Source organism: Balaenoptera borealis (genome assembly GCF_965194805.1).
Source record: "Balaenoptera borealis genome assembly, chromosome: 21".
NCBI classification, from domain to species: domain Eukaryota; kingdom Metazoa; phylum Chordata; class Mammalia; order Artiodactyla; family Balaenopteridae; genus Balaenoptera; species Balaenoptera borealis.
The window spans coordinates 14,020,418-14,031,855 of record NC_138880.1 but is presented as its reverse complement, the minus strand read 5'-3'; the positions used below and the strand labels follow the sequence as shown (position 1 = coordinate 14,031,855).

At 42.4% G+C, this 11,438-nt stretch overlaps 1 protein-coding gene and 1 long non-coding RNA gene across 2 annotated transcripts in view; one reads left to right on the top strand and one right to left on the bottom strand.

Annotated features, from left to right (window-relative positions):
- Nucleotides 1-10,025, bottom strand: part of LOC309619694 — a 125,502-nt gene extending 115,477 nt beyond the window's left edge. Inside the window, exon 1 of the long non-coding RNA XR_014239166.1 lies at nucleotides 8,458-10,025. This is a non-coding gene — a long non-coding RNA (uncharacterized lncRNA). The remainder of the gene's footprint in view (nucleotides 1-8,457) is intronic.
- LEPROTL1 (leptin receptor overlapping transcript like 1) lies at nucleotides 1,667-11,369 on the top strand. Its single transcript, XM_082375079.1, has 4 exons — nucleotides 1,667-2,051; nucleotides 7,632-7,707; nucleotides 10,033-10,219; nucleotides 11,054-11,369. The coding sequence occupies exons 1-4, from the start codon at nucleotides 1,682-1,684 to the stop codon at nucleotides 11,168-11,170; spliced, it is 750 nt and encodes a 249-aa protein (XP_082231205.1). The 5' UTR covers nucleotides 1,667-1,681; the 3' UTR covers nucleotides 11,171-11,369.
- Nucleotides 11,370-11,438: the final 69 nt, after the last annotated feature.

Here is an 11,438-nt window from a genome sequence, read left to right as displayed (position 1 = left end):
ATGAGAAAATACAAAGATCGGGGGAGAGCCTTCACCGCCTGGGGAACAGTGGATGCAAAAGCCCTAAGTTTCTGTTTTGAGGAACATCATTCACTAATTTGATTAACACCTTTATCTATTTAGCACCTAACAGTACCTAACAGTACCTGCCAGGCACTGTTCTAGGCACTGGGGATACAGCAATGAATAAAACAAAACTTAGGGGTTGGGGGAGGCAAACAAAGCCAGGGCAACTGAAGCAAAGTAAGTTTGGGGAAGAGTGGAACAAGAGGAGGCATAACAGTGGTGGCTTGGAGTGGGACCAAGTGGAACCGGAATAAAGATAATAGAGAATTCTGGTCTCTACATGTTAGGTTTGAGGTGACTTTTAGGAATCCAGGTAGACATGTCAAATAGACACTTGGATATACAAGTCTGAATTTTAAAGCCAAGGTAAACCTGGTAGTTATGCTATCAAAAAGAAGACAGTGTTTAATGCCACAGGAAGAGATACAATTCATAGGGAGAGAATTTAGATATAGCAAAGATGGAGGCCCAGGACCAAATTAAGAGAACACTAACATTTGAACCTTGAGCAGAAGTTCCTAGAAAGAGTCTGAAAAGAAATCTCTGGTGAGGTATAAGAAACAAACAGGAGAACAGTGGTATGGTAGTTGAGAGAAAGAATGGTCACCAGTGTCCACTGTTGTTGAAAGTTTGGATCAAAAAGTGACCTTTGGATTTTGAAATGCAGAGGTCACTAATTACCTTAAAAAGAGAATTTCTGTTATTTGAGATCCCATCAATTGCCATGTACAGTTCTAGACAGTGGTGAACAAATATAAAATGTTGTACAAATTTACACTCTAGTGGGAGAGACAGCCAACAAATAATATAGTTCAGATAAATAATAAGTGCCTTCAACGAAGATGCAACACAGCCAAAAATAAATTAATTTAAAAAAAGAAAGGAAATTAGGGGACTAGCACTTCCCTCAGCCACCAGGGCTTGTGCCCCAAAAGGCTTCCTAAATGTGATCTTCACCTTCCCCACCCCTGTAAACACTATCCCTTCCCCATTATGGCTTTTCCCTTTTCTCTCCTAGTTACACACCTGTTCATCCTGCTGTTGTCCCTCCCTCGGGGAAATCTCACCTGACTGATCTAAATCAAAGACTGTCACAGGACTGTCTACCCACTTTCTTTGCAATTATCATTGTTGCAATGATACGCTTTTTCGTGTCTGTCTCTCTCACTAAACAGCAAGTTCCCTGAGGACAGAAACCGTACCTAGTTTTGCTCACCTCAGTGTTCCCCACACATAATCAATAAATGTTCAATTTGTAGGATTACTTAACTAAATGTATTTGTACCTCTGCTTACTTTTTTCCTAGCACTGTTACTACAAAAAAAAAAAAAAAAAAAAAATCTCACAGACTCCCAAGAGCTCGGATTTGTATTAAATCCACCTGTTACTGGGTCCCGCCGCTCCTCCCTCTGGAGGTGGGTCTCACCAGACCCTAGTTCTGTGTCGGAAAGCGAGAAGCCTAGTGCAGACCAGCCAACTGGCCTTACTGCTCCTTTATTACAAGATAGGGAGGAGAAAGAAATGGGTGCGCTTTGAAGGACGCAAAAGGATCCCCCAAAGGCATCACACCAGGCCTCCCAAAGGACCGCGTCGACTCGCGCTCCCTTCCCGAAGGATGGGGAGGTTGCGGGATGCGCGTTGGGGGCTGCGGGATGGAGCTTCCCCGACACTGCAGGGAACACGGGAGCTGGAGTCTCCACGGCCCGGGAACCGGGGCGGACGCGAGAAGCCTCGCAGGGCGGCGATGCCACGGGAGCAGAGCCGGGGAGGAAGGGGTCAGCCCGAAGGCCCCCAGCCCGGCGCGCCCCCCGCGCCCCAGCGCGAGCGCGAGCCGCCGGCGGAAGTGCTGCATAGCGCACTTCCGGGTGTTGTCTGGCCGCCGCCGCGCGTCTCCGGTCTCCCGGCCGCCGCCGCCGCCGCCGTCGCCGCCGTCGCCTCGGGTCTCGGAGGCAGGAGCGACGTCACCGCCATGGCCGGCATCAAAGGTGGGCTTGGGGCTCTGGGCGGCCGGAGGGCTGCGCGGCCGCCCCCAGAGAGGGAGAGGGGGCCCACGCAGGCCCCGCACGCCGCCTCCCGGGGCCGGGCGCGCGCCGCGGGGCCGCTGCGCTGGCGGCAGAACCCTGACCCCCGACCCCGACCCCCGGCCTGCGCCCTCGGAGCCGAGGTGGGCGCGGCGGCCTCAGGGAAAGGACGGCGGGGTCGGCGGCTTGTGCGCCAACCCCCACTTTCTGCTGAGCTCGGCAGCCTCGCTCCCACTCGTCGCGCCCCGTACGGAGAATGAAGTGGACCGCGGGGTGTTCGGAGTCCCGCAGCCGCTCGGGCCATCACACATGTTTTGCAGGAGTTTGCCTCCGAGAGCGAGGGGGGCAGAGGGTGGTTTTGAGGGGGTCGCTAGAGATGCCAGTTACGGAAAATCAGTGTCATTTCCCATTTAAAGGCACAAGTGCGGTCTTCGGGCGCTGAGCCCAACCGAGTCCTCCAGGAACGCCCTGGAAGGCCTTAGGGATGGTTCTTTCCCAAACCTCGGCGGTCACATCCACGGTCAGGACCCGCACTCAGAGCTTTACGCTCCTTTTAAAACGGATGCATTTTGATTTGCGGTGTTGGGCTGATAGGGTAGACCCTGTGAACGACCCCAAAGGGCTCCTTCTCCCTGCCCTCTTCACAGTTGCACGTGGAGGCTTTTTCACATTTCAAAGTTTTTATTTAGTTGGGTTTTTTTTTTTTAAGGTAAAAGAGTTTTTCATTAAAACTCAGTGGCAAACACTCGTTTATTAGTCAGTTTCCTTTAGAAATAAGGAATGTCGCATGCTTTCCAACTGTTTGGTATTTTTGTTAGCGTGGTTAGAAGCAAATACCATTAACAACGTTTTCAACTTAATTCTTGACAAGGAATTACGTTGATTTCCTGACCTGAGGCTTTGTAGAAGGGGCAGGCAAGCAGGAAGTGAAAAACTTCAATAACAGTGTTTTTTCTGTGTTTTTTATTTGCTTTAAGGACAGCTTTTGCTGAGCTGCTTCCCCAGAGTCACATTTTTACTGTTTCTTGTTTGTTTGTAACATCTGAAGACATTTCATTTCCTATAGAAAACTTTGTCAATTGACCAGCTGAGATACTTTCCAGTCTCCTTTTGAACTCTAACAGACCTTTTAAAATCCCTGTGTGAAAGGCAGTTATGGTAGAACGCTGTGTTTTTTAGGATGTTGCCAGTTTCTCAGTTCTTTGCCAGTTTCTCAGTTCTTCCCCATTTCTTTACTGTCAATAAATGCAGGAGTCTCTCTCTCAAGAAAATTGTGTTTGTGGACTTAGGTGAATATTAATCAGCAGAAAGTGTCTCGGATGGGATTGTACTTACACTTTTGGTTTCAGTAAGATTTTCTGATTGTTATGATTGCTTATCAGGATGTTTTCTTCCTGTTGGCCTATCTTTATGTTAGGCAGGAGTGTTGCTATGATTTAATCCACGACTTATTTCTTAAGCCATTTGCCTATTACTTTGTTATATATTGGATTTTTCTGGTAACTCCCAGGTTAGGGAACTGGTCCCTTCTCCTACTGTAGTCTCTTCGTAATCAAGAACTAGCACCCAGTCTTTTGAGAGTTTAGATAAATTGGGCTGTTCCATCCCCAGCCTGGAGGCTTTGGGAGTAGAAGCCAGACTCATCTAAGTTTTGCCTTCTGGACGTCAAATCACTCAATTACAGCATAAAATTTTGCCTCATTGATGTGTCATCTAAGACAACCATTTATACACAAGTGATGAGTTTTGTATATAAATCAGCCTAATTGCTTATTTCATAAGAGGAGAAACTTTACAACTTTTGAGAACACTTTTGAGCAGTTTATTTAACCCCATTGGCATTTATCTTATCCATTGTGACTGGGAGGTGAGATGTCACATAAAATTATTTTTTGATACCTGAATCTTATTTCAGTTCCTTGGGGGTTTTTTTTTGTTGTTTTTTTTTAAGAAATCATCTTCATTAACTTTTTAAGAGTGTACTCAAAGAATTTAGACTCTTTTTTGAGGATAAGAACATAAGTAGGGACTTCCCTGGTGGCACAGTGGTTAAGAATCTGCCTGCCAATGCAAGGGACGCGGGTTCGAGCCCTGGTCTGGGAAGATCCCACATGCCGCGGAGCAACTAAGCCCGTGCGCCACAACTACTGAGCCTGTGCTCTAGAGCCCGCGAGCCACAACTACTGAGTCCACGTGCCACAACTGCTGAAGCTCGCACGCCTAGAGCCCGTGCTCCGCAACAAGAGAAGCCACCACAGTGAGAAGCCTGCACACTGCAATGAAGAGTAGCCCCCGCTCGCCGCAACTAGAGAAAGCCTGCACAGCAACGAAGACCCAATGCAGCAAAAAATAAATAAAATTAAAAAAAAAAAAGGAACATAAGTAATTTTTCTCTGTCATAGAACAGAGTGAACTTCAGCAACCAAGTCCTAAGGCTACTTATCTCTTGGCCAAGATTATCTATCGCAAATCTGGTATGCTCTTTGAGATTTTTATGCCTGATTTAACCTTTTTTTGTTTTTCAGTCTCTTCCCCCCAATCAGAGGGCAGTTCTTGCTTGTATGCAGCTCTCCCTCCTATTTCTCATCTCTTTAAATATAGGAAGCAAAGTAAGCTTACAAAATTTTGTCTTCACAAGATACAGATAACGGTAATCCAGGAAAGGAAAGTTACTTTTCACTTAACTTTGTTCTGGCTACCTGAGTCGCCTATTGAAATATATATGTATAAGTGAGCATAGATGATCCTTTAAAATTAAAAGGTTTTATTCCGCTGGAATTCACACACAGTTGTCACAAAAAATGAATAAATAACTTCTGAATAAGAGCCTAAGTGTCTGCTTAAAAAGAATGTTAGCTTTAGTGTATGGGCTTTGTGGTATCTATGTTGTCTCCCTGTTTCCTTCAGGAGTCTAAGCTACATGCTGCATAAATGGCTTTTGAATAAATAAGGTGTTATTACAGTGATGAACTTAGCTGTTTGGCAGTTACATTTCGAAAAGCAGAGATGGTGTTTTACTTCTTCAGCATGTCTTATAACAAGTATCTTTAGTGTTCAGAGAATTATTTGCATTTTAGATCTAGTCCAACCCTTATTTTATAGAAGAAAGAACTGACACTTAGATGACTTATTTAGTCGGCTGGTAAGTGGCTGGTAGGAGCTGGGACCCAGTGCCTCCTGACTCTCCCTTACGGCTGTTTCTGCTCTGCTGCATTGGGCTCTCTTCTCTTTTTTCATCTCCCTCTCTCTCTCTTTTCCCTTTGCTTCCTTTTGTTCATTCTACACATATTTATTATTGAGTGTTAAGAGCTGAGGCCTGAACATCAGAAACAGAAGAACTCTTTCCCTGCTCTTGTGGCGTGAACAGCTTACAAGGGAAGACAAATACAAATCAATGTAACATTGCAGCTGTGATAAATGAGCACAGGGGAGGCATCCAGAGCAGAGAGGACCTCTGCACGTGCACATCCCTCAGCCTGGAATGTTCCCCCCAGATAGCCATGAGATTGATTCACTTCTTCATTTCATATAGATCTCTGCTTAGATGTGTCTCCTCATCAGAGACGCCTTCCCTGCTGATGCATCTAGAAAAGCACTCCCACCCCCTTACTTGATTTTTTTTTCCATAACATTTGACATTTATTTGCTTACTTTTTTAAAAAAATCACTTTATTCTCCCACCAGAATGTAAGCATGAGAGCAAGAGCTTCGATTTCTTTTCATTGCACTGTCTCCAGTGTCAAGAACAGTGTGTGACACACAGTAGGCACTCAGTAGATATTTGTGGAATAAGTGAATAAATAAACATAATGGAAATCGGTCTAGTCACGGGCTTTGCAAAAACTTCACTGAGGAAGAGATAACTGGGCTGTGACCTGAAGGAAAAGTAGGAGTTCACTTGGCAGAAAGAGGCAAGGACTGGGACAAGAATTCAAGCTCCATGAGTGTGACATGGCCTTGCCTGTTCATTAACATGTCCCCAGCACCTGTTAGGTATTTGGTTCTATGTAGACATTTCTTGAATGAAATAAGTGAATGAAAAAGCGTCTGAGGTAGAAGGGATAGCATGTGCAAAGGCCCTGTGGGTGAGGGAGCTGGCTGATTTCCAGGAGAGGAAAGGGGGCCGGTACAGCTGCAGTGCAGAGACCAAGGGGTGCTAGCCTGTGGTGATGTGTGTCCAAGCAAGGAAGTGGCGTCAGCTTATGAGGACCTGTCTTGAACTGAACAAAACAAATGGTAAACTTGGTGTTTTCCTCACTGCTTACATGGCATTCCCTTGTAAACATGAAGTTCCTCTTTTGCTGCAGATTAAAGTGCAAATGTGTCTTTTTCTTTGTGCAACTGAAAATCTAATGGCATTAAGGACTGAGTAAATGTGTTCACGGTTGACATGACCTACATCACTGATCTGAATGAAAACGAAATCTGCCCGGCTCCCATGTCAGTGGGTGTCCTTGATTATGACCATCTTAATTCAGAGAAGTATATCAGTAGTTCTTAGCAGGATTTAACCCCTTAAGTGTTAATTTTGGTATATGTTGGATTTTGTCTTGGTAATTTGTAGACCTTCGACAGCTCTTTTGAATTTTAATGTTTCTGTTAAGGTTAGTAGACTGCATCATTTAAAAAAAAAAAAGTAAGTTATTCTCTTAGCCACTGTAGTTGCAGAAATATAGGTTATATAGAATTCAAAATAAATTGATCATTTGTTTCTTTGCTTAATTCTAAGCCATTGATTAACTATGTATATTCAAGGAAGTTGTTTCTACTTACTTATCTATATGAAAACACTTTATAAAACATAATGCTTTGTGTAAGTGTGTGTGTGTGACTTAAGAAACTATATTTCACCTATAGAATGCATCTGTTGCTTGTGATAATGTCTTAAAACAGTGATACCACCGAAGGATTGTACCTGTTATCCTGCAGATTTTCTAATGTGTAGGAGCTTAGGGAAAGAAACCCAGCTATTGTTTTGCAAACTATTTAAATATCTGTAGCAGAATTAATTGACTGAGTTTACTGACTACAGATATCCTCGGACACTTTTCACCTGTGCCTGTTGGGGGTGTGTGTGCAGGAAGTAGGAACTGCTCAGGAGAGGGTTTCCCACAGATGAGGCTTCTGAAGTCCAGGAAAGTTGACTGCGGAGTTTCTCCACATACCACTTTTCAAAACTGTAATGATCTGAGGAGTGAGTATCATACTAATGCCTGGAGGAGCATTGGTCTCGCAGACTGGGATGCTCATTTGACATGGAACCAGTAATTTGGGAATGTGGTGATGTGCTGGCGATAGGTCAGGCCTTTGAATATCAGTATCACTGTATTTTGCTTTGAAGATGCCACAAAAGACTTATTCTGAAACCAGGTAACTTCAGCTTTCGAAGATGATTCACTAATACATTTGCTTTTTTGGTGTGTTTTGTTTGCTTTTTGCCTCTGGGATCACAGGTAATGTTCAGACTGTTAATAGTAATATTAATAAAAAATAGTATTAATTTAATTACTATTTCAATTTGTCTTTTCATTATTTACTTTGCAGCTTTGATTAGCTTGTCCTTCGGAGGAGCAGTTGGGCTGATGTTTTTGATGCTTGGATGTGCCCTTCCCATATACAAGTATGTAAAATTGCTGTCTTCTTGAGTGTTTAAGTGTAAAATTTTTCTACTTTTAAAATTAAAAAAAATTTTTTTTTACTACAATAGAAGTAATCCTGAGAAATGATCATTTACCAAGGACGAACTTTAAGTCTTCACTTAAAATGTGTTTGAAAAGATTTTAGGACAGCAGCGTGCAAAAAAGACTTTGGCTGTCCTTGACTACTGCTAAGTCTTTAATGGCAGGATAGCAACACAGTAGCCCAGCACTACTGCTTAATTTTGAGAACCAACTGATTAAATTAAATACAAGAAAATGTAAAATGTCTTTGGAGCAAAAACAAACAAACAAAAACCTGTAAGCAGAGTGAAGAGCAACTGACAAAAAAAGTCATGTAAACAATTACTTTCCTTAGGACAGAGAGAATTTTTTTAAATTAATAGGATAAATTAGTAAGAAAAATACAGGGCTTCCCTGGTGGTGCAGTGGTTAAGAATCCGCCTGCCAATGCTGGGGACACAGATTCGAGCCCTGGTCCGGGAAGATCCCACATGCCGCGGGGCAACTAAGCCCGTGCACCACAACTACTGAGCCTGCGCTCTACAGCCTGCGAGCCACAACTGCTGAACCTGCCTACCACAACTACTGAAGCCTGCACACCTAGAGCCCGTGCTCCGCAACAAGAGAAGGCACCGCAGTGAGAAGCCTGCACACCTCAACAAAGAGTAGCCCCCGCTCGCCGCAACTAGAGAAAGCCCACACGCAGCAACCCAACACAGCCAAAAATAAGTAAAATAAATAAATTTCTTTTTAAATCAGAAAAAAAAAAAATACAGACAATGCAATAGAAAAATGAACTACAGATATGAAAAAAGAACTGCAGATTGCTACTAAGAACATGAAAATACACTCAACCTCACTCAAAATTAAATGAAATCCATTGGCAAAGATAAAAGATATGGCAAACAAGCATTGTCGTGTACTCTGGGTGGAAGTTTAAATAGGTGCAAGTCCTCTGGGAGGCCAGCTTGCCTGTAGCTCTCAAAATGTATATATTCTTTGAACTAGCCTTTCCACTTCTTAGAATTACTCCTAGAAATCCACTTACAGATGTTTGCAAAGATATGTGTAGATATGGGGGAGAGTACGGATGTTCATGGCAGCCTTGTTTATAATAACAACAACAACAACAAACTGGAAGCATCCTAAAGGTCTGTCAAAAGAAAAATGATAAATTATAGTACATCCATCAATGAAAGTACTAGGCAGTCTTAAAAAGAAGAAGAGCTGGATTGCTAATATGTAAAATAAGATATATTATTAAATTTAAAAGCGCAGTGATTCATTCATATCTTTAAAGTTTATCTGTATGGGAATATGGAAGGACCCAGATCAGCAGGAGTGGGGAAGACACAGGCAACCTTGGTTTTTCACTTTTGTGCTTTTATATTTTTTGCACGTTTTTTCCCTTAAACTTACGTCCATTTGTAATTTTTTTTTCTTGAAATATTTAGGAAAAGATCTTTTAGGAAAAACATACAGATAAATCTTTGCTTATCATGTGTGTCTAAGTACAAGCAAATCTCCATTATGATGTGTATTTTATTTTATGGCAGTTTTAAAAGCCGTCTATTTCTTTTTAACTTTTTATTTTGAAATGACGATGGGCTCTCAAGAAGTTGCGAAAGTAGTATAGAGAAATCCCTTATACCCTTCATACATCTTCTCCCAGTGTTAATATCTTACACAGCTGTTTTATATGATCACAAACAGGAAATGACATTGGCACAATACAATAGCTAGACTGTAGACTAAAAGCCATCTACTTTTATTGTGATAAAGTTGATATTCTGACTGAAAGTCTTCAATATTACTGTCAGTTCATTTTCTGTATTTTGATTTCAGTATTTTGGGAGTTCCTAGTGACCTGTGGAAAGTTTGGGAGTGTTCCAGCTTCGTGCTAAGGCAGGATATTAGAAGTCAAGGGCATGAATCTTGAATTTTAAAAATTACTGTTAATAATTCCATTTTTCAATAATCCCTTTTTATTTATAACCTAAAATGAAAAAAATATTTTCAATTTTGGGCTTTGATTCCAACTGTTAAAATTCATAAAGTGTTTTCTTTTAATTCGAGAAATATTTAATCATTGTATCATAACTTTAGGAATACTGTGACTCTAAATGTCTCTCTTTTCAGTGTTCAGGTTATAGCTTATTTTTAAACTGTGTTATATTTTGTACCTTGCAACATGCTTCGGTCCTTATTTTTAAAAAGAGTGGATTTTGTGTGAGGAAAATGACAAAGATAGCAAAAACTACATTAACTTATTTTTCTTTTTCTAGCCAATACTGGCCTCTCTTTGTTCTGTTTTTTTACATCCTTTCACCTATTCCATACTGCATAGCAAGAAGATTAGTGGATGATACGGATGCTATGAGTAACGCCTGTAAGGAACTGGCCATATTTCTTACAACGGGCATTGTGGTCTCAGCTTTCGGACTCCCTATTGTATTTGCCAGAGCACACCTGGTAAGTGAAAGCATTCTTCTACTAATGGTTTTACATTAGATTGTGTTCAGTTTTTCTCAGGAAAAAAGTTTTTGTTAAATGACATGAAAAAGAGATGAGAGACATAGGAGCCTAGAGGATAAGAGATAAAAAAAATCTTACTTTTGTTGTTGTTAACTGGTGGAAATACTGGAGAGCGTTGGCAGCGACAGTTGGCTTGCCAGTACTTCACTGTCAGAATTGGGCACATGGACACGGCCAGTGCTGAACAACCACAGGCCTGCCCTGTACGGCTTAAACATGGAAGACCCAGGAGATCCCATGTTCTCCGCAGGTGGGAGAGTACCAAAGAGTAGAAGAGGCCTCCCAGACTCACCAGTCAGATTCGCTCCTCCACCTCTGGGCGGGTGGAGGTGGCAGAGAAGACGGACTGGCCGCCCTTCCACATGGAGAGGGCGATGACTCCCCGCCTCTTGAAAAGAATGTGCACGAGTGTGTTTGCATCTCTGATACTTTAAATTTAATCTGCTCTCTAGATAAAATTTTTAGGTTCACTAATGAAGAGTTGGAACAAACTCCTTTGTAATCAAAAAATTGTAGAGTTCTGTGCTGCCTCCTCATAGCCTGGAAGTTAGGCTTGCTTTTGAATAATTATCATCTTCCATGACTTTCTGTCTCTGTAAAGGAACCAGCAATACATAAGAACAGCATTACATGTTCAGCAGCGTCAAAGTTATTATTACAAGTTGTATTTGTTTTGGATCGTGATGGGCTTCAACTAGAGCCTTGATTCACTTTTCGTTTCCTTGTTGTTTTTCATGTCTGTTAACTGGGCGTTTCTGTCTTCGTCTGTAGATCGAGTGGGGAGCTTGTGCACTTGTCCTCACCGGAAACACTGTCATCTTTGCAACTATCCTGGGCTTTTTCTTGGTCTTTGGCAGCAATGATGACTTCAGCTGGCAGCAGTGGTGAAAGGAATTACTGAACTCTTGTCAGATGGACTTCTTGTCCTTTCTCAGCCGTCCGTGCACACAGGAGCCGGGGCAGTGACGCTGAGCAGCGGAGCAAGCCTCTTGGGGGTGTTCTAGGTGCTCCTTCTCACTTGTCTTGTAAGCGTACTCTTTTCACAGAGACTTGCTGGAGGATTAAAAGGATTTTCTCTTTTGGAAAAGCTTGACTGATTTCACACTTATCTCTAGTATGCTTTTTGTGGTGTCCTGCTGAATTTAAATATTTATGT

Coding starts and splice junctions, on each gene's coding strand:
- LEPROTL1 (XM_082375079.1), top strand. CDS start 1,682: ATGGGGAGGTTGCGGGATGCGCGTTGGGGGCTGCGGGATGGAGCTTCC. Junction 2,052..7,631: donor CGCCATGGCCGGCATCAAAG/GTGGGCTTGGGG, acceptor TTTACTTTGCAG/CTTTGATTAGCTTGTCCTTC. Junction 7,708..10,032: donor TGTGCCCTTCCCATATACAA/GTATGTAAAATT, acceptor TTCTTTTTCTAG/CCAATACTGGCCTCTCTTTG.